Source organism: Dendrobium catenatum, unplaced genomic scaffold (assembly GCF_001605985.2).
Source record: "Dendrobium catenatum unplaced genomic scaffold, ASM160598v2 fragScaff_scaffold_633, whole genome shotgun sequence".
In the NCBI taxonomy this organism is placed as follows: Eukaryota; Viridiplantae; Streptophyta; class Magnoliopsida; order Asparagales; family Orchidaceae; genus Dendrobium; species Dendrobium catenatum.
In genome coordinates, this window is record NW_021319095.1 from 330831 (window position 1) to 352659 (window position 21829).

The window sequence follows — 21829 nt, forward strand, 5'->3', positions numbered from 1 at the left end:
CCCCTTCGCTCAATATTACTCGGTACCGCGGCTCGGTATCGTTGACGTGACACATTCTGGTTAATCTCTGAAAGACGTTTTGTGTCCGGTCTCCGCACAAAATAATTTCTCCTCTATCTGTGGGCAACCTATATATATATATATATATATATATATATAACAAAATATATTATGTAATAACATTATTTATCTGTTATTTTGAATGCTACAATATTTTGACAAGCAGGCAAACCAAACACAGACCATTGCAGGCCCGAATCACATTATTTGCTAATTGTCGTATGCCAGTGGCATAATGATCTAATCTGCTATTAATCTTAAATGGGCAATCTTTGTGGTTGAAAATTTGTATGCCTCAACAAGAGACTGAACTAATCATTTGGTTTCTTTCAAAAACTAAACTCTTTTTCATGGAATAAGAGCATAATTTGCATATATCAATTTCCTAATATCTTTAGAACTTTGGATAATCTAATTAATGCTTTTAGATTCATCATCTTACATATTACAAATGAAAACAACATAAAAATATATATAATAAAAGCACGAAGATAATCAAAGTGAAATACTATGTCACTGTAATCCCATTTTACTTAAAAAAAATAATAATAATTAAGCAATATGTCAAACATAACATGACATGAGTACTCTTTAAAAGACTTACAAAAGTTACTTTTTGGTTGCAGCTTCTTCGAGCAAGTTGCTAACTTGGACGAGTTAGCATCTTACATATTGATAGTCTCCTATACATTTGGTAATAGCTTCATTAGCTTTCTGAGATCCCGACCTTTCTTCCCTTTTCTTCTTTTCCCTGCAAAATTGTATTATTCTTTATTAAATCTCTAAAACAAATATAATTCCAGGCCTCTATGATTTGTACCAGATTTCACAACATGAAGATGTATAAAGAGGAACTAGTTAAAACATCATTCATGGTTTCAAGGATTATATAGCACTTTGCATTAAAGAGAAGTTAACTACTCAAAACCATTGTTCTAATTAACTAAAAGTTAACCCATCCTACTTTCTTCTATGTTATACTCAAGTTTGCTATGCTAAATTAAGTTAGAAACATAATAGACTCAAGAATTCTTTTTCATATCTTAAGAGATCTTAAAATGAACCACAAAGAAACATTTGATGATAAGTAGACGGTTCAAAAGTTCAATCGTGCCCATCTAACAAGTTTCGTTGCTTTCCTCTTCTTTTATGCATGCCAATAGAGATCTCTTACCTATCAACATATTCCTTGAGAAGCTCTTTTGCCTGAACCAACTTAGACAGTAGGTTGCGGTAAACATCAAGGTCCCTATCAACACTTCTTTTGTCTATCTTCAAAGCTGCACAAAGCTGCCAAAAAGCAGTAACCTACTTTAAGCCAAACGACAATAACAAGTGAATTTATAATGTTGCATCGAATAAAGAATATAAATACAGGCAGTTAGTAAACGTATTAAACAAAAAAAATAAGGATACATATGAAAATATAATTCTGAGTGTTAAAATTAGATGATTAAAATAGAGGATTGCATCAAATATATTATGTGATAAAGAGAACTGCATATTATAAATTTCTTTTAACTACATTAGCCATATTACATAAATTCAAGTGTTAGGCATTAAAAGAATCGTTCATAGTCAAATTAGTGAAATAGAAATAAAAATGTTAAGATGAATATATGGGTGTACAAAATTAATGATAAAATACATAATTTAAAAATGTGACGATCAATAGACAACTGTACATTTACTAAGCAAGACTATCCTTCCTTGCCCAAGGAATCAAAACATTTGTCTAACTGAACAGGAGGAGGACCTTCAAAAGATCACACATTTACGATTTAGGCTTCGTTTGTGATGGCTTTGTTAATGTTTCTTAAAATATTTTTTTAGTAAAAAAGATTTAATTTTTGAATAAAAAAACTGTTTTAAGAAACAGTAAAAAAACCATCTCAAACTTAGCCTTAGATGTTTCAAAGCATTTTTGGAGCAACATGCGAATAGTTTTCAAGACTATACTATGAAGCAAGTACTGAGCGCCTCCTTCGAAGGATAACTGCTAAAGGTTAGCCAGAAGATCAAGTACTATTAACCAAAAAGCTAGATAGCTTCCATTTGTCTTGCCCTATTGATTGAAGAGAACCTGAATGTGACGAATCAGTAATTAAACCAACTTCAAAGCACAGTTGAAAAGACAAGCTAACAAAAGAGATGTATCGTGATAAGACGTGGTAAAACGGATATAATCAAAATATTTATTAATAACCGATTTAGGTTGCGAATTTTGAAGATTCAATTTGAATGGAGCTTTAACTAGTTGGTAAGGATGACCACTGTGAACATAAGTCTAGCAATTATGAATATTTAATGTTCAATTAACCAGAGAATATCATCTTTGATTTAAAACATCATCATTGAACATTAAGGAAATTGGCTTCTCTGTTTCTTGTCAATGATAGCAAAACCCATATTTGCACTCTTTGATTAAGCCACCTACAAGATGTTGCATGCATGTCGTTGCCAACCTCCAATAATGCCACACCTCATTCAACTATCACCACATCTCATTAGATGTTACCTATTGATCATTGTTAGCAACTATTAAGACACTTAGACACCTTTATTTCTAATAAGTTGAGTTCACATCTGTAATCTATGTTCTCACAAGCGCACGGGCAGATTCAGGAGGGGCTAGCGGGGCACGTGCCCCTTCTAAAAAAAACAGTATTTATTTTGCCCTAATTCATTAGATGTTTCCATAGATCTTGAGCACAGACTCACACAACATGCCTACAGAAGTAGACCTCCTCCTCTGCCGTGAGCATAGACCTGCTAGACGTCCGCCTCCTCTCTTCAACCTCGAGCCCAGACGCACGCGGAAGTCGACCTCGCCATTGCCGGGGAAAGATGTTAGAACAAATTTGCTTCAGCCTTTAGGTTAGTATTATTCATCATTTCTCCGTCCTCTCCATTGTTTCTCTTCCACATTCAAGTCATCACTGAAGCTTTAGTTTAAACAATAGTTTTGTTTCCTGAAAGTGGGAATATTACTAAAGGAAGATAACCTTCAAGAGCTGCCTATATTTTTAGGATAAACTATTCTCATTCTAAATCAAAGCAAGATTTTTTTTTTAAGCTTGGATTCCCTTTTCCCGTATTTACAGGGCACAAATATGCCTTCTTCACCTTGCTTTTACAAAACAGGTTATCATCAAACAATCTGAGCTTGTAGGAAACTTTCTCATAGAACAACAATCAACAACAAAGCCAGAAGAATAAAATATCCTGCCAGAATATAAATACTTCTAAGATTAAACCAGCTAAAAGAAACAAACAAAAAAAAACCACATTACACCACCCTTTAGTTACGGTGCTTCTTAAACTTTAGAATCTCTTCAAGTTGAATGCCAGTAAATTGGGACTTTGTTTGGATTGAAGGGAAATGAAGGAAATTAATGAAATTCAAATAATTTATGGGATGTTTATTCACCCAAATCCATTAAAGAGTTCTTAACAATCCGGGGTTTAGAAACTTGTATGCTTGCATCTATTCAGTCAATTAAGAAGATGCTACTAGAAATCTTTGGATTTTATCTTTGATTGAATTAGGTGAAATTGTTATAATAAATTTGGGCCCCCTTGACAAAATTTTCTAGGTCCGTTACGCACAAGCGATGATTGCATTGGTGGCTTTTGTCAATGACATGGATATCTATCAATACTCTTCATTGATGCTCTTTATTGATAAGTCCATCCAAGCTCTCTAATGATGCCTTTATTTAAGGTTCTTATATGTGTTTTCTGATAGAGATCTCATTGCTGACTGTGTCTAATTCACACAGCTCTCCTTCACAGATCGATCACACTTCTCTTACAATACTTGCAACCTGTGTAACAAATTCGACTACTTATCTCTAGCAATTATTGTTTTCAGACTAAATTGTCATCTTTGATGTCACCTTGAGTTTGCAGAAGTGTTATTATATCTAAATTATCACATATGCTAAATATTTATAGTATGCGCGCGCGCGCACATATATATATATATATTATTATTATTATTATTATTTTCATCAAAGATGTAGCTACTTCCATTTCTCATTCTCACTCTTCTAGTAGTATGCATATGAAATGTATTTGCTAGCTTTAAATTCCAAAATATCTTCTTTCTTTTTCTTAAGTTAAGGCTACACGCATAATCACCGTTTCCCTATTTTGCCTTCCTTTTTACAAGGCAAGCTAACCTAACCTAAGAAAACTAACCACTAGGCTCTTGAGTTCAAACCAATGTAGGATTCTTCCTCCAGGATCTATGATATTAGAAATTAAAGCCTCCTGAGGAGATTAATTAGAAGTGACAATCTCCTTGAATCAAGTTGTTTAACATGATAGGATCCTCCGTGTCTGGGCAAACGCAGGGGTAAGAAAATTAATTATATGTATAACAAATCAATAACTCATTAGTAGAATGAATTTGAACCATCATAGCCTGATTGCCAATGGAATTAATAAAGTAAAATAAGATCCATCCGAATTTCAAAAAACACATAAGAAACAAGAAAATATGAGTTATTCATGGGGACATCAGATCATCATGGAGAGTTTATCAGAAACGCGGCTGATGATCTACGGCCACGATCGAGTCTTTATATTTTTGAGTCGTTGATGTATTTTATTTTTCATGTAGCTTATTATTTGCTTATGTGGCATTTAGAGTCGTTGTATTTTTATTTAATTGCTTATGTGTTTTCTTTCCCGTAGTACCCCTCTTATGGGAGTTGTCGTATGTAAGCCCAAAGGGCATTTGTGTCTTTTATTTCGAGTCATGTTGTAGGAGGCTATTTAAAACCCCACTTTATTCTATTATGATTAATGAATGATTATTTGAGAATTTTGCTTTCTTGCTTGGAGCATTGTGAGAACTTGTGAGTTCTAGTGGAGAGAGCATCCTTGGAGAGGAAGGAGATAGCGCAATACCCACCAACTTAGATAAGTCGAGTTCGTGGTTCTTTCTTGATCCCCTTTACTCTTTTTCCCCACCCCTACTCGCCGGTTTCAGTTATTGTTGATTAACAGGCTCCTTTAACTGAGCTTCAAACATTCAAGGAGCAAAATTAACAGGAAAGAATTTTAAATTTAGAATGGTAACAGAATTCTGAGCTTCAAACATTCCACGAGCAGACGTATAAGATAAACTGAGAAACACATAGACCAAAAAAGAAAAAAAAAAACCTTTTCCAATGCTGATGGTTCTGTGGCATTTGCTAGTTCAAGGAGACGAAATAGCCCAATTGCAAAGAATCGACTATAACTGAAGTTTCCCTTAGCCTGGGCTCGTTCGGAAATATCTTTCAGAATATTTTCAACATCTCCGTCTCTTGATGAAAAGTCTATTAAAGAATTTGCATTTTGTAACCGAGACCACTCTTCCAGCTTCTTTGCATCCTTTCTGTAGTTGATAAAATGAGTAGTTTATCTCCTGGGAGAACTACACAACTTTGGGAAAAAATTCAGAAAGGAGATAGAGTGACTAAAGAGTGTTTAAACATGAACAATACTATAATATAACAGTCAAGTCACAGTAGGCAGAAAAGATATATGCACAAGCTTTCTGTTTCACGGTTCCTTTCAATTCCTGATAAATTTTACTGCAAAATTAACTGCTGAGAAAATAAAGCAATGCTTTGTAATTAAAAATATTTCAGGAGATAAGCCAATCGAGATTCTTCTTCTTCTTCTGTAATTCCGTGGATAGAAATTTTCAATATAATTGTGATTATAAAGAAGAATCAGATCATGTACAAAATAATTAACCAGCATTTGTATAAAATTTTAGTTGAATGTGCTAATCTTTCTACTTCTATGATTCAATTTTTTGATCAAGCGAAGGTTTCTAAGCAATTATATCCTTATACAAGCATGAGACTTTCTTTCATGCTTATGTTGAATTCTATTCTTCAACTTTTCCTTACAAAATTTATTATATCCTTATACAAGCATGAGGCTTTTTTCATATATTTTTTATTTTTTTATTGTAAGTAGTAAATCACTATCAAAGATTAAGAGTTTGTAACTTGTGAATTTTCCATGCATGTTCAATAGGTTTTTGTAAATGAATATAAACGAGTATATACGTGAAAAGGTTGGAGTAGCTCCAGTGGCAGATAAGATTAGAGAGAGTCGATCTAGATGGTTTGATCACATGAAACATCAGTCTTCCGATGACTCGGTCAATAGATGTAGCCTATGTTTAAAAAGTAGAACTAGACCTAAAAAGACGTGGTTATAAAGCATTAAAAATGACTTTTTTTATTAGATTTAAATGAGAATTTGGCTCTTAATAGGAGATATTGGAGAAAAAGTATTTATGTAGTCGACCTCACGTAGTGGGATAAAAGTTTGATACTGTTGTTGAATAGGCTTTAATTGTACAAAAAATCTTAGACCCTAAGATGTCTTACATTAAATTTAATATCAAAGCCTAAAAATTCATCCAATGTTCGATGTTTGTGAACAACAAATATTTGATTGATTAAGTAGTTCGTGCTCAGTTCATTCATTAGCTAACAAGTCAAACATAAACATTTTGTTTAGAACTAATTTTTTAACAAATTGAGCGCAAAATAAAGCTTTGTTTGCTTGTGTACAACTTATTAAAGTTTGTTCAAATATATTATTAAATACAATATATAGATATAAAATTTTGTGAAAATAATGCAAAAATTAAACCATAATGCAGTAGTTGTATGTCTTGTCATTGTATGGAGAGGTCTTGAGTTTAATTCTTTCTTTTTTTTTTTTAATTCAAAATTATGAAAATCCCATTTTTTATTGTTATGTTTGTTTGTGTTCGTTTATGTTCACGAATAAATAAAATAATAAAAAACATAAATTGAACACAAACAATAAAAAAACAATGACGACCCAAACTCGAGGATAAATTTGTTTATCATACGTAGCTCATTTAAAACCCTAATTGCATCATAATGAATACTAAATATAGGACATATATATATATAGGACAAATATCAATGTCAATTACTACCACAATAAAAAATGCCATTTAAATAAAATCAATTAAATAATAAATCTAGACACTTTCAACTATTAAAAGGTTAACAAATATATTTCTATGGTTCGTAATAAGTATCATCCTAAGCTATTTTCAACTTGGATGGATAATGTAAAGGATTTTTTAAAAATATATAATATATTTGATTTCCAAAGAATAAAATTTATAAAAATGAAATGCAACTTGCTAAATTTTTTTGGGAATTTGTTGATGCTAAAACAAAATCTACTAGGGCTGATATGAATATAAGTGTAAACAAGTTGAATTTGAGCAAGCTCGTTGTGTATTCATGTTCAACTCATTCAAATTTTTGTTTGATTGAAATTGACTCACTTGAAATTGTTCTTGAACAACATGCTCATGTTTGGATCATTCGAATTAAAGTCAAATTCGAATAAATGAAAATAAGCAATGAAATGAGACAAATAAAGTATTGATATATTAACAACTTAATAAATTTGAAAAAAAAAATATTTAATATAATTAATATATATATAATTTTGAGTTTCAGGCCAATCACAAGCCGAATATGAAAAAAAAAAAGACTCTGTTGGTGTTCAGCTAGTTAAGAAAATGAGATCAAAACAAATGTTCAATATCAACTCAACCACTTATCAAATGAGACAAACACGAACTTCTTAGTGAGTCGAACAACTATTCATTAATGACGAGCTATTTTGACAGACCTAGACATAAATACAAACTTACAGAATAATATTGGCCATTTATTGATTATAGTGATCAACTTCAAGATTATTTTAGGAACTTTAAATGAGATCACTATAATGATTTTGAATATTTCTTAGATTTGAAAATTTTGCAACTAATCTTATTTGCTTAGAGATTATTTTATTATCAGTATCTATTTTAGTTAAATTTCAAAAAATAAATTAACAATTAAGGCAAAATATACCAAAGATAATAGATGAGGCTTTATACAAAATTAGTCTTAGAAATATTATAATTATCTTCATGCTAGGAATATAGAACCATTAGTTAATACTTTAAAAATAATAATTAGCATCTCATCTAAAGTCTTTAAATACGGACCAAAAGAATATTTTACAGTTAAATTTGATTGATGAAGAAACATGAATTCATAAATATTTTTAAAATGATGGATTAGATGCATAAAAAGATTTCTATTTACAAAAGAATCTTAAAGGTGATTTTATTTAAACACGCACCAACGCCCGGGTGCAGTGTTAATAAGCAAGGGTTCCCATATCACGAACATATGTGGGCAAAGAAGTTGGTCCATGAAAATAGAATTATGATAGGAACTTGAAATATAGATTCTCTTAGAGACAAATTAATGGAATTAATAGATATTATGATTCATAGGAAGATACATATTCTATGCATTTTGAGAACTAAATGAGTCAGAGAGAAAGCTAAAAAGATTAATAGTTTCGGGTTTAAACAATGGTATTCAGGTAGGAGATGTACTAAAAATAGGGTAGATGTGATTATAGATAAGAGTTTGAAGGATAATGTGACTAAAATTAATAGAATTTGAAATAGAATTATAGCTTCAATGATTATTGTTGATGCTAATATTATTAATATCATAAGTGCTTATACTCCTGAAGTAGATTTGAATATGTGTTAAAAATTAAAATTGTAGAATGACTTAGATGAATTAATTCAAAAGATACCTCTTGAAAAAAAAAATTATTGGAGGAGATATAAATGGACATGTTGATAGAGAGATAGAAGATTTTAAAAGCATTAAGGATGGTTGTGGGTTTGGAGCGACTAATTAAGGTGGTAGGATTATATTAGATTTTTCTCTAGCCAATGATTTTATAATTACTAACAAATAGATAGAAGTAAGGATTTAGTTTAAGTGAAATACATTAAAGATGAAAATCAAAAAGTGATTTTATCATAAGAGCATATTCAACAAAAATAAATGAGATATTTTGATAATATAAATGAGATATATTAGATCAAAAAGTGAAATATTCTGAAGATTGTGAAAATACGATCGACTTTAGTGATCTTAGCACCCTAAATGAAAATAGAGGAGTGAAAAATCAAAATAGTTCCTCGAGTATTGATAAATGACAAATTTAGTCCCAAAGTTTAGTATTGCCTCATTTTAGTCCCTCGATTAATAAAAATTGAGTCAATTTAGTTCCAAAGCCTAAAATAAGAGTTGAAGTTAACTCCAAAGTTAAATCTAAAAGGTATTTTAGATATTACAAGTGGATATGAGATTACATTATTTATATTTCTCTATTTATCATCTAATAAATTATAGTATATATTTAATCTACTACATAACAAGAGCAAAAAAAATATTTTTTTAGAAAAATCTAACATTGCTCTTATTTATCATATTTTAATATGAATGAAATCTATTTTAATATTTTTTAATCTACCACATAATAAGGGCTATTTCATTGTTTATTATGCTCTATTCTTTAATCTCAATAATATTGAGTGTTCCATTTCACATTCTTGAAATAACAATCAGATTACAGATATAATAACCAATATATAACATGTTATAATCAAATAGTCATTATAAAGTTGAACCAATCTCAAATAAATTGAAGGTGCAGAACAAATACTATTGAGATTTGAAGGAAAATGAAAGTAGGGATGATGATACATAAAAATCATTCATTATCAAACCTCAACTCAAGGATTATAATTAGATGATTGGAACTTAAAAGTCATTTATAAAGATAGTATCATTCACCATAAAACTCAAAAAATCATGTTATAAAAAAAGTCCTTTGATGATGTCTTTCAAAATGTGTAAACACAAGCTAATATAAAAAACTTCATTATGTATGTTATCCTTTAAGCTTCATCTATCCAGTCTTCTTTCTTTTGGATGTATAGACCTATAAAATTAGTAGTTATAAACATTGAATTGCATGAGTATTTATTAAAATATGTTTACTAACTTACCATCAAACCTATGTTTGATGATCCTTGTGTGCACACATTCAGCATTAGTCTTGTTAGTAAGCTACAATTTCTATCTAGATATGTCGACTAGAGCAAAGAAACACATTTAAAAAAAATAAATTGTTAGTTCATTACCCAATAATTTAAATCAAACGTAAATGTGCAATATCTTCACTTACTAAGTCATTCATATTGCCTGAATTTAATTCCTGAAAATGCAAATCATCTAGTATTATTACATTGTATTGTAGGTCAACCTCTAATTGAAGTGTTTGAGTAGGAAGGATTTCTTTTTTTTTTTGCAGCAACTTCTACTGCTGTGATCACTCTATTTACATTTAATACAATGGAGGGCTACAGTTGACCTACTTCAGCTTTTTTCTTTGTGAGTTATCTACTTGCTCATCTATAACTGTTCTTCTCATCTTTGATGGACGGTGCCCTCTTAGTTTTATTGTATCTTGGCGGCAATGAAGATGCTATTTTGCTTTCTAGGCCACTCATCATGACCATTAATAGGCATAATGTTAAACTCATAAGTTCTCCTATAATTGTCCACAGTATAGTAGTTGTGCACCAAACCCTCATGAAGAAATTCCCCTATATCTATTGCAGCACATGCACGAAGGCAGGGCAAGCAATTTAATCCCCATCTTCTACAACTAAAGACATGGAATCCAAGTCAAAGGTATATTGCGCCCTTTGCATTGTAGTAATTTGGTAATTGTCATCATCAACTTTCACTCCAATGCAGCTCCCAAACATCATGCAAATTCTTTGCAAGTGCTTCACGAATCCTTGGGCAGAAGTGCAGAACTTTCCACCTTAATGATGTCTCCTTCTGTTGCATTTGGATCATTACCAAACTTTTGAAGCTCTCAAACATGGAGATGATGGGTTCCTCTCTTGCTTCAAGAATGATGGCATTGAAACATTCACATATGTTATTAAGCAACATAATCACACTTCAAGATGCATGAAAAATGTGATCACGACCATTCTCATGGGTGCTTCTTAGTCAATCATTTGTATGCATTTATATCCAGTTTCGCCAACTCCATGTTACAGGAAAATTGATTAACTATAGTATTACTAGCAGCTACCAATAAAGTATTTTTAGTGCAATACCTTTGAACCCCGCAAATTTAAAATTTTGGTGTAGATGACGAACACAAAACCCATTTGTAACATTTGGCAATATATTTTCAAATGCAGGAACTAAACCTTTTTGTTTATCCAATATGAATGAATTTCATCTGATTTTCGACAATGTGTAAATCTCCTGCCAACAATTCTAGGAACCATTCCCATTTCCCAACTACTTTTTGATCATTTTTTACAACTGCACATGTTATTGGAAAAATGTTATTGTTCCCATCCAAACTAATAGTTGGTAGTAGCTGACCTCCGTTACTATCCCACCGAACACCTACCCCTTTCTTTCTCCTCCATCTCATTTTGATTTGACAATTTAGATGCTTGATACAATTCATATTATCTCCTTTCTTTTGATGCCTCATAAACCATACTACAAAATTTAGGATTTGATTCAATCCAATAACACATTTAATATCATTTGCACCTATGTGAGAACAATGTATGGATTAACATGCTCTAGATTGATGAAGTTAGAGTAATGCTATTGTCTAGGATTTTCAAGGACCTTGTTCTTCACTTTAATAAGTTTAATAAGCCAAAGTGATATAATTTTCATGAAGAAATTAAAATTCATTTCTAATTATGCCTTATTGCATGTAATTTTCATTTGGATGGTCTGAGTGTGGTTCTCGTTATCAACATGATTAAGGCACAGGAGAAACTTTCATGATGATGCTAATAGCAAAATTTTCTAAACCCATTCAAATAGTTAAGCAAATAAATACATGCAACGCAAATAATATAGCCATGAACGAATAATTCCTAACATTAATCCCGAAATCCACAAGGAGATGGAGGCACAATAAATGCTAGGTTTGCGGGCTTCTTCTGTTAATTTCAACACAAATTTAACAGAGGGATGTTCTTACTAGATATTTGCAAGAGGATGTACCCTGGTGTATGCTTTTTGTTGATGATATTCTTGTAATCTTGTTGTTGATAAAACTAAAAAGAGAGTTGAAGGTAAACTTGAATTATGAAGGTCAACCTTAGAGTTTAAAAGTTTTCATTTGAGTAGATCTAAAATCAAATACATGGCGTATAATTTTAGTAGTAATAGATCTAATGGGGGGATTGTGACTTTGGGCGATCAAGTCATTAATAAGAGTACATGCTTTAGATATCTTAGGTTTTTTATTCAGAGTGATGGTGAAATAGATGAGGTATTATTAGTAGAATTCAAATTGGATGGTTGAAGTGGATGAATGCATCAGACATGTTGAGTGATAGAAAAGTACCCCTCAAACTTAAGGGAAAATTCTATAAGATGGTGGTGAGACATGCAATATTTTATAGCGCAAAATGTTGGCCATTAAAAGAAAAGCATACAATTAAGTTAAGTGTTGCAGAGATGAGGTTTGGATTAGCACTAGTGGCAAATGAGATTAGAGAGAGTTGCCTTATATGATTTGGTCACATAAAACGTCAGTCTTCTGATGACCTGGCTAGGATAATAGATGCATTAGATTTGGCCTATGTTAAGGAAGAGGTAGACCTAAAAAGACTTGGTTAGAAAAATATTAGAAATTATCATTTTTTTATTAAATTTAAATGAGAATTTGATTCTAAACATGACACAATAGAGAAAAATAATTGATGTACCGACTCCATATAGTGGGACAAAGGCTTGATGTTGTTGTTGTTGTTGAATTTACAACAAAATCTACCATATACTTAAATTTAAACAAAAAATTAGGAATAGTCCAAATCTAAATCTAAACTGAATTTGAGCATGAGATGGTTTAAAAGCTAAATCTATCTATGATTTTAAGATTGGGAAACTATTACATATTGAAATTGATAAACCAATTGAATTATCTACTAATGTGACTCGAAATGAGTTATTTAATGATTTTTTTTCTACAATTATAAATCAAATTAATATTGATTTCTTTTTTATTATTAGTTTAATAATTTGCAAATCATAAAATAAATCTTATTAAGAAATTAAATCCCAATATTTTAAAATATTTATTAATGAAAATATGAAAATTAAAATTCCATTTATTTCATTGAATCTAAAGAAGCATAATTCACACAATCATTTTTTAAATCAATTGAGTTATTTTCTTTTAATAAGATTGTTCGTCCATATAATCTCACTTAAATCAAACATATTTTTTTTATTTGTCTAACATAAGAAGAAATTATGGAAACAAATAAATATAAATTTTAGGTTTTTCTTCATATGCACCTTTTGAAATAAGTTACGACAATCTATTAGAAAGAATATAAGAAATTTAACATCTTATAGTAATAATATCCATAATTTTCTTGAAAGTATTCTGAAGAAACTTCTTGTTAGCTATGACAATTATCCTTATTCTAGATATGAAAATATGATATGCGGAGCTGAAATATGGTGATAGAGTAATTATCCATACAAAATATAGAAACTTTTCTACATGAACCACTAAGAAATTAATTGCTAGAAAAGAAAAAAAAAGACTAATAAAATCATAAAATGCATTGGGATGAATGCTTGCAAGTTAAAAATCCAAAAAAATTGTGGTATTAGTCTACTTTTTAATATATGTGTTTTAACTTTATATCATGAAGCATTAACCAAGGCCTTGAATTCTTCTCTCTTTTCCTCCTTTAGGATCACATCTAACACAAAATTTGCACAATACCCAAACATTTATGATAATCTCATTCCTAAAGTTATTAATTATGATGAAATCACATCCGCTACTTATGATGAATACAAAAAATACCTTATAATATGAAAAGATAGGTATATAAGTGATATTCATAGATTGCTTTATTTGTATATTTGATAAATATCAGCTAAATAATTCATCATAGCTAAATTTCTCCAAGTCAAATAGCATTGATGTGTATTCTCCTCCATTGCTCTATGGCATCTAGGTTCTCTTTGTGGTTCGTTATTGCTACATAGCCTTCAGTTATATAGGCTTCCTCTTCTAATGATTGGGTTGCAGTTTTTTCATCGACTATGTTTTGGCGACAATTGGGTGTCCTTCAACAGCTTTTGTGGCACCTGCCTACAATAATTTCAAATTGATTGGCATTCTCTTGTAGGTTCTATGATCCCTTTTGTAACCTTCTTTATTCTTTTCTAGCAATGGAGTTTTGGATTGTTGTTCATACAATTATTGGGAGAAACCCATCTCAAACAAAAGTTTGACGGTCATCTTTGCTTATTGTGGCAATTTTTCTGTTATTCTATTTGAGTTTTAGCTTCACCATCTATAAGCTTTGGTGATATTCATGCTACTGTTATTGAAATCTGGTGGGATGTCTTCTTTTACTTCCAAACTCTCGCAACTTTGGCGATCAATTCATCTTCAGTTTTTTTTTTTTTTCTATGGTGACCAACGGAAAAGAAATTTCAAAGCACTTTGTGATTATAAATAAAATCTTGATGAATTTAGAAAATGATAAACTGGCATTTGAAAAAAATTTCTAATGGGATGTGTTATTTCTTCAACTTTAAAGATTTAATTCCATGATAAAGTAAGAGACTTGAAGATTTCCAGGAGATATTAAGGCATTATACAAGCAAGAGGCTTACTTTAATTTTTTTAGTGAATTATTTCTTACTACTTCCTTGTTCAAAATTTTGTTATTAGATTGATCATGTGGTTGGTTTTACTTAAATTTGATTCACCTTAGTTTTCAACGTGTTTGTGAATTTCAATTAGTTGCTGAAATTTCTTAGCTATGATTTTCTATTATTTTTCTTGTAAAATCCCATTAAATTTTAGTTTAAATTGAACTTTTTTCATCAATAGTGGAAAATAATTGCCAAAAATTCAATTAAGAGTTCGCTATTTGTGCTTAGTGCATAATTTTCTGCATCTCATATTAGATTTGACTTCTCAAATTTTCCTTAGGAATTACTTTATCCTTTCTTCAATTCAACCTCTAAAGAGGTATTGGATCCTTGGGAATCACTTTCGGAGAGAAAAACCCATGCAATAAGCCTCAAGATGCATGCATCGAAGAGAAATCTCATAATAAAATAGAGGGATTTATAAGAATAGCATATCATGGCAAGAGAGAGAGTCTTGGGAAGGAAAGGGAGAGAAGGGGAGTAATCAGAAGCTCAATTTCCACTGAGACAAGGAGTTCTTGTAAGTTGAAGTGCAGGATAATCCAAATATAATTATTATCGTCCCTGCTTATAGAAATAGAATTACATATAAAATAAACACATTTAAAAAATAAACCTATGATAAGTACTAAAAATGCGATCATTTAATTTAGAAAGAGGACGATTCTAAAAATTAAGTACATTAAAGCTAAAGAGAATCCTAGAAATAATCTAAAAAATACCATAATAATCTTGAAAATAATAGAATAACTTTCATAAATGCCTACTACTGCATCAACTTCTACATCCAGCTCTAGCATCAAGCTTATTTTGTTTATCTATGATCATATTTTCGAAGGATTGCCAATCCGTTTATGTTGTTTTGCTAGAGAACCAATTTATGTGCTTATTATTAAATTGATAAAACAATGCCCTTAACTTGTGCATAGAAAGTTACCAATATATCAAATATATTAGAAGCTTATCGGGCACTAAAAAAAGGTTTTTTGGTTTGTTTGACCAAAAGCAAGACAAAGAGGCATCCTTTTGTAAATGTGAAATTTTTAATAGACAGCAAAACACATTAGAAATTATACAAACTAAATCCTGCACAAGCTATGCATCATGTGTTGGATAACAATTACAAATAAAAAACAGTGATCTAAAATAAAACTTAAATCAAAACCTGTATTGCTCCGGATCCTCCCTAAGGGCTTCAATATAGGCTCTGAAAATAGCATCTCGATCCTCGCCGCTAGGATACCCTTCCATCAGTTGTTCAAAGACTGTGACAAAGCCAAGCGCAAAGACAGCATCATATTGATAGTTTCTCTTGTACCTCAATAAATGTTGTTGCACAAGAAGCTCTTGCAATACATTATTGTATATGCTGGGGATAGGTCGCTTGTATGACTTCAGGAAGTTGTATTTTGTTTCAGCAACAGTAGGAGGAACACCTGTGATAAAGCAAGTTTAAAACCTGTATAAGCTGAAATAAGGAGAATAAAAAACAAGTGCAAAAAATACATGTAGAAAAAAATCCAGTGATGCATTGTAAAGGCAATGTCACAAAACAACCACTGCATACTTTTAGTTCAATTCTCCCATGAAGCTGAAAACTTGGCAGAGAAAGGCCCAAGATGTACACAAAATGTGTTAAATACGATAAAAATCGGCAAGATCGGGCCTCCTTAAAAGTTACAGTCTGCAATTCGTGACAATAATGGGCTTTTCTAGCTGCAGTTATACTGAAGTATGGAATTCCTTCTATCTAAAGGCATTACCGATGTTTGGTTGGCTAAAAAGATTGTGATTTGAATTGATTACATGCAAAACAACTTTCCTATGTATAGTTCGTTGTACAGTTGGTGTCAGGTGGACTTCTTTGCATTAACTCATTGCTCATTCTCTTCAAAAATCTTTGCAAGGTAAAGATGGCCAACTTCCAGGAATTTACCTATACTACAATGAGTTTGCTGTCAACAAAACAGTCTTCTAATAAAAGATGAATTATTCAAAAGCAATTGTTGTTTGTTTTAACGGTGCTAAAAGTCCATTTTCAGTAATTCATTATCCTACCTTAAAAACAACTGCTCAGAAGAACATACAACTTGATTAAGAATGAAAATATCACCTCGTACCACCATCAAGTATATCACAGACATCCTATCATGAGAGTATAAGATATTATTGTTGTTTTTAAGGGTACTTAAATTCATTATGAGCTGAAATTTTAGTCAACTGTGGTGAAATATAGATGGGTTGTGCGGTGTCTTTAGTTTTCTAGCTTACAGTGGCCTAATTGGGCCATCTTCAAATCATGTTCTCTTGTATTAAGGCCACAAAAAACATCCTCCAAAGCAGCGCATAAGATTCTGACATTATGTTAGGAGGTCAAGTTTCATCTTTCCATTTAGGAAAAGTTTAAATGAAATATAGGTATCATGAAAGCAACGTGAGCACATTTAGGCTTCGTTTGGGACAGTTTTCTTACTGCTTCTTAAAGCAGCTTCTCATTACATAAATTTTAATTTTTTACAAAAAAAATGCTTTAAGAAGCAATAAAAAAGTCATCCCAAATGAAGCCTTAATGTAGGTGAGAAAAGTAATAAAAGTATCTGATGCTCTTCTTGTTTCTAAAAATTTTATGAGCACGATCATGATTTTTGAAGTTGTAATAAGCAATATGCTTGTTCCAAATAACCATCTAAGATTACAAATAAAAGTTGAACAAGAACAGTAAGTTCAATAATTGAATATCAGTATAAGAGACTCAAGCCATATGCCAATAGAATAGCATGCTGGTGTACGTCCAGATCACTTCCACCTAGATGGATGGTACTGAGATTTAGTCAATGAGAAGGTGACGCAATATGTGATCCTCCTATACCTAGTTCAATCGGATCCATGTGGTATGGCCTATAGAGAGGTATGGTAGAAGGAAGAAAGATTGGTCCAAACTAAGCTAGTTTAGTCTGATTTGAAAAATCTCTTTTGGGAATGCGTTTTAAGTGATATAAATATAGGGAAATGATGGTAGAGGATTGGGTTAAGACGTAAACTTATGATTTGGACTAATTGGTGAAATTTAGAGGGGTTTAAGACCTTATCGAAGTGTGGAGAACAAGACCAAGTGGTTTTCAACCTAGGCTTGACCAAGAGCCTAAAGGTGGGATTTAGCGTGTGGTTTTGTGGGCTTAAAAGGTGGATAGCTAGTCTTCAGAAAAGGTTAGTTGTTGAGAAAGATGTGAAGAAGATTTAGAGTAGATATTGAGAAAAGTAGCAAATAAGATTAAAGAGCACAAAAATAAATATCATTATCACCAAAAACTGGCAAAAATTAGGCTATAAAGCACCAGGCAAAGAGAGAGTTTCTCCAAAGTAATTTTACTAAACAAAAGCTAAATATTTTCCATTTCATAACAGCCATATTCATAGCCATTTTACATGAATCTTTGACAACCCATTACAACTCATGTTGGAGCGAAAAAATAGAAAGAGAAGGACATTAATGAAGGTGGAATTCTAATCACTAGTTTTTGTAATGCTTCCTCCAATCCAAAACATGTTATGGCCAATCAAATATGCTCCTATGTGGAAAAATAAAACTGTAAAATAAAAATAATACAAATTACATTTGAAATATTCTAAATTTTGGGTTATTTATTGGGGTCTTTTAGTTAAGGTTTTTTTTTTTTTTCCTTTTAATTGGTCTTTAGCCTTGGTTCTTAAAATTAGGCTTCAAGTTTAATTTTCTTGGTCTAGATGATATGCTATATCAAAAAGCCTAGTCAATCCTTTATTTCAACTCCTAAGGAGTTTATTGATTCTAATGGAAAATCCATGATTTGAGCTGCTAGCTCTAAGCATAGCAACCTCATATGTTTTACATATTGCAAGATTGGTAATTACAGGAACAGTTATCCCTGTAAGAAACTCCATAAACACCGATGAGTGGCATTAATGATCAACATGGAGAGCTAGAGGTCGAGCCCCATAAAATATAACTTGTGTAATGAATCTAGTGATGTCAAAGATGCACAAGATAATGCACATTTAACAATTAAGTGTTACATGTTGACAATCTCATAAGTTGCCATTGATAGAGAGGCGCTGCTTGTTTTCACACTTACTTCAAGTGTGGAGATAAGTTGAATGAAGGGTGTAAAACCTTGAGACCTTGAAACTAGATATTAAACCCTATATTTAGGTCAAGTTATGAAAATACCCATCACTGTTAAAATAATCATAAATTCTTCTTCATCCTAAAAATACTAGAACTTGAGGAAGTACAGCCCCACAAGAAGAGAAAAGGTAATCTCATTTTTCCTCCAGTGATTCAAAATATAGTTATTATATCGCAATCAACTTTAAAATATTCACAAAATATTTATCGGGCATCGAAAAATTAAATAAAATGATCTAAGACCTCTATGGACACACATCAAGGATAATAGGACACAACATGGTCTAAACTACATCAAGGGAGTTGGACGTTTTCAAATTTAACACTATAATAATAGTTTCATTAATGTAATGAATAGCCTACAAATAAAATTTATTTATGAAATTAAAGGCTAGCTCACTTTTAAGGCTTGTTATTGGATCTCTTATACCTCTTCCTTTTACTTAGTCAATTGAGTGTTCACGTCCTACTACTATCAGAAGAGAAGCTCTTGGTCTGATAATCTTTCCAATGCCATTACGAAGCAGTCTTCTAAGGCCTCCATGCAATTTTGCATTTCCAATTGTTTCACCCAGTAGATCTCAGAAGGCCCAACAATATATTCCAGATGTATTCAACTTCACTTGATCTTGTCTTAGTTAAGTGATGGGGTTCTCTTAATGGAAATCTACCTCCCTGCTCTCCTCCTTTGAGGAAGGAATTGATGGCTCAGAGGAAGGAACCTCAACCCTTTATGCTGCAACATCATCAAAAGGTGAAATATGTCCAGTCTCTTCAAAATCCATCTTTCCCTGGGCAATGACAAGTTCAATGCCAAGAATAGCTCCTTTCATTAATACCCACTGAGCCACTTACTCGGTGGCAGACTCGTCATCAATCAACACAATCTCTTTCCTGATTTTGCCATATATAAAAGAGACCTTCACGCTCAACTCTCCATCTTTGATGGCAAAAGCCCCACAACCATCATTGCATATGGGCTCCTCAACCACAAACAAAGCAACCTTATGAAGCAAAAGATCTAATATATCAAACCCTGCTAAGTTCACCTAAAAGAAACACAATAGCGTTCAGCCTGCCAAGTACACACCCTTCTCTCTCTCTCTCCTACCTTTAGTGGTCTCTCTTCCTATATTTCTCTCGCTTTCCATGTTTTTGATAATTCAAAGCACTAAAATCTTTCTTGACCCGATTCTTGATCTGAGAGGATCTCGGTCGGTTCTAAGACTGTGATCCACGAGCCAAATTTGAGTCAAAAAGCTAGAATCTTAATTCAAATCAGCTTGAGAAAGAGAGACTTATTTGACTATTATAATGACTAAAAGCAATCGACATTATGTCATTCTCAAAGTGACCTAAATATGGTAATTTTGTAGTGCAACAAAGAACTAAATTTATTTGCGATAACACAATTAGCATCAACCACTTCTCATTGGAGAGACAGCAAATAAGAAATAAAAAAAAAAATTGCATTATTTCTTCTTCATAAGATAAATCAAACAGTCCACCGATAAGACAAACATGATCGCGGCAGCAAGAATGAAGAGGCGACTATAAAAGTAAAAGATCTAACCGGACGGAGCCGCAGCGCTGAAAACAATCGCTTGGGAACTCGAAATAGAAGTTGTGAACCTAAACCCTCTGAATCGAGGAGACACCGAGAAGCGAGTCGAGAAGAGACCCGGTTTCATCCAAGAAACTTGCCCCAAAGCAGGGAAGGAGACAGAAGGGATGGCCGCCATTAGTGTTACGGTTTCTCTCAAACCTCAGAAGGAGAGTGAAGTTTCAAAAAAAAAAAAAAAGTTTTTAGGTCTCGATAATTCTCGCCGCCGACAAGAAATGCCGCAGAAATTGCATTTCGCAGGGGAGGTAAAAAGTGGGGAGAGCAGAATCAGAGAGAGGCCACAAAGAAGGGTCTTATCCCGTATTTCGGAAAAAGGAAATATCCGTTCTCAGGAAAGTGATGGAGACCATTAAGGATCCGACACCTGGAATTTGAAGCGACCGCCATTGGTCCAAATCGCGGCTTTGGATGAATTTGTATCTTTAATTACACTACATATAAACGTTTGAATCAAAGAAATCAAAAAATAAGAAACCTTCTGTAACAAAATGGAGAACAAGCAATACCCAACAACCAGACAACAGATTCAAGCGTCATAGTAACGTCCAGATACAAAAGACCAGTAGCTTGCACGCCGAAACAGAAGTGCTTTGAAGACCAATTCTAATAAAGGCAAACTAGAATAAGGTCATCTCAAGTCTTTGCAATTGCCGCAATAATGATTTTTTTCTCTGTGAACATTGCGACGTCGATATTGAGATCGTACTATTCACAGAAATGCATAAAGACATTTTTTAGAATAGAAATAGATATGAGAAATATACAAAGAATATTTTTTTGTGATATAAATGAAGTTCGATTAGAGATGAATTACTGTTTGATATGAATGTTATTGTATTTTGAAGCGAAAAATGAGTTTTTAGGCTGGAGATGCCCTTACAGATGCGATAGGGAAGCAAGATTAACTTTAGAAAGCCATGACGTATGGAGAATAACTAGCTAATTATGCTTGAATTAATTTCGTATTGATTGAAAATAAATTTAAAATTTTAGATTCGAATGCTCACTCTGCCCAAAAATAAATAAATAACTAAAAGAAGAGTCATCCAACATTTAAATCAAATCACAAATACCATTTAGGACGAATGTTATTCCATTTTTATCTATTAAATATTTTTGGAGGATTTGAAATTTAATTTATGAATATCTTTATCAATTTTAGATCAAATGTTAGAAATCAATCAGTCCAAAGTGAAATTAATAACTTACATCAATGACATCTTTAGAAGGAAAAAAATGTCCACTAGAAAGGGAAGTTATATACAAAAGTCTCTCTATGGATTGAAACAAGCTCTATGTCAATGG

General features: G+C 32.0%; 1 protein-coding gene across 1 annotated transcript; it reads right to left on the reverse strand.

The window, feature by feature from the left end:
* Nucleotides 1-467: 467 nt before the first annotated feature.
* LOC110110801 (protein THYLAKOID FORMATION1, chloroplastic-like) lies at nucleotides 468-20807 on the reverse strand. The gene is made up of 5 exons (XM_020842434.2): nucleotides 20474-20807; nucleotides 15901-16171; nucleotides 5233-5449; nucleotides 1235-1350; nucleotides 468-811 (listed from the first exon to the last, which is right to left on the reverse strand). Exons 1-5 carry the CDS (start codon nucleotides 20640-20642, stop codon nucleotides 718-720), a joined length of 867 nt encoding a protein of 288 aa, XP_020698093.1. The 5' UTR covers nucleotides 20643-20807; the 3' UTR covers nucleotides 468-717.
* Between the last annotated feature and the right edge of the window lie 1022 nt (nucleotides 20808-21829).

Excerpts from the sequence above, each read along its gene's own strand:
- LOC110110801 (XM_020842434.2), bottom strand. The coding sequence starts at position 20,642 with ATGGCGGCCATCCCTTCTGTCTCCTTCCCTGCTTTGGGGCAAGTTTCT. Across the intron at positions 1,351-5,232 it reads AACCATCAGCATTGGAAAAG|CTTTGTGCAGCTTTGAAGAT; the intron begins GTTTTTTTTTTT and ends GCTTTTTGGCAG. Across the intron at positions 812-1,234 it reads CTCAAGGAATATGTTGATAG|GGAAAAGAAGAAAAGGGAAG; the intron begins GTAAGAGATCTC and ends ACAATTTTGCAG.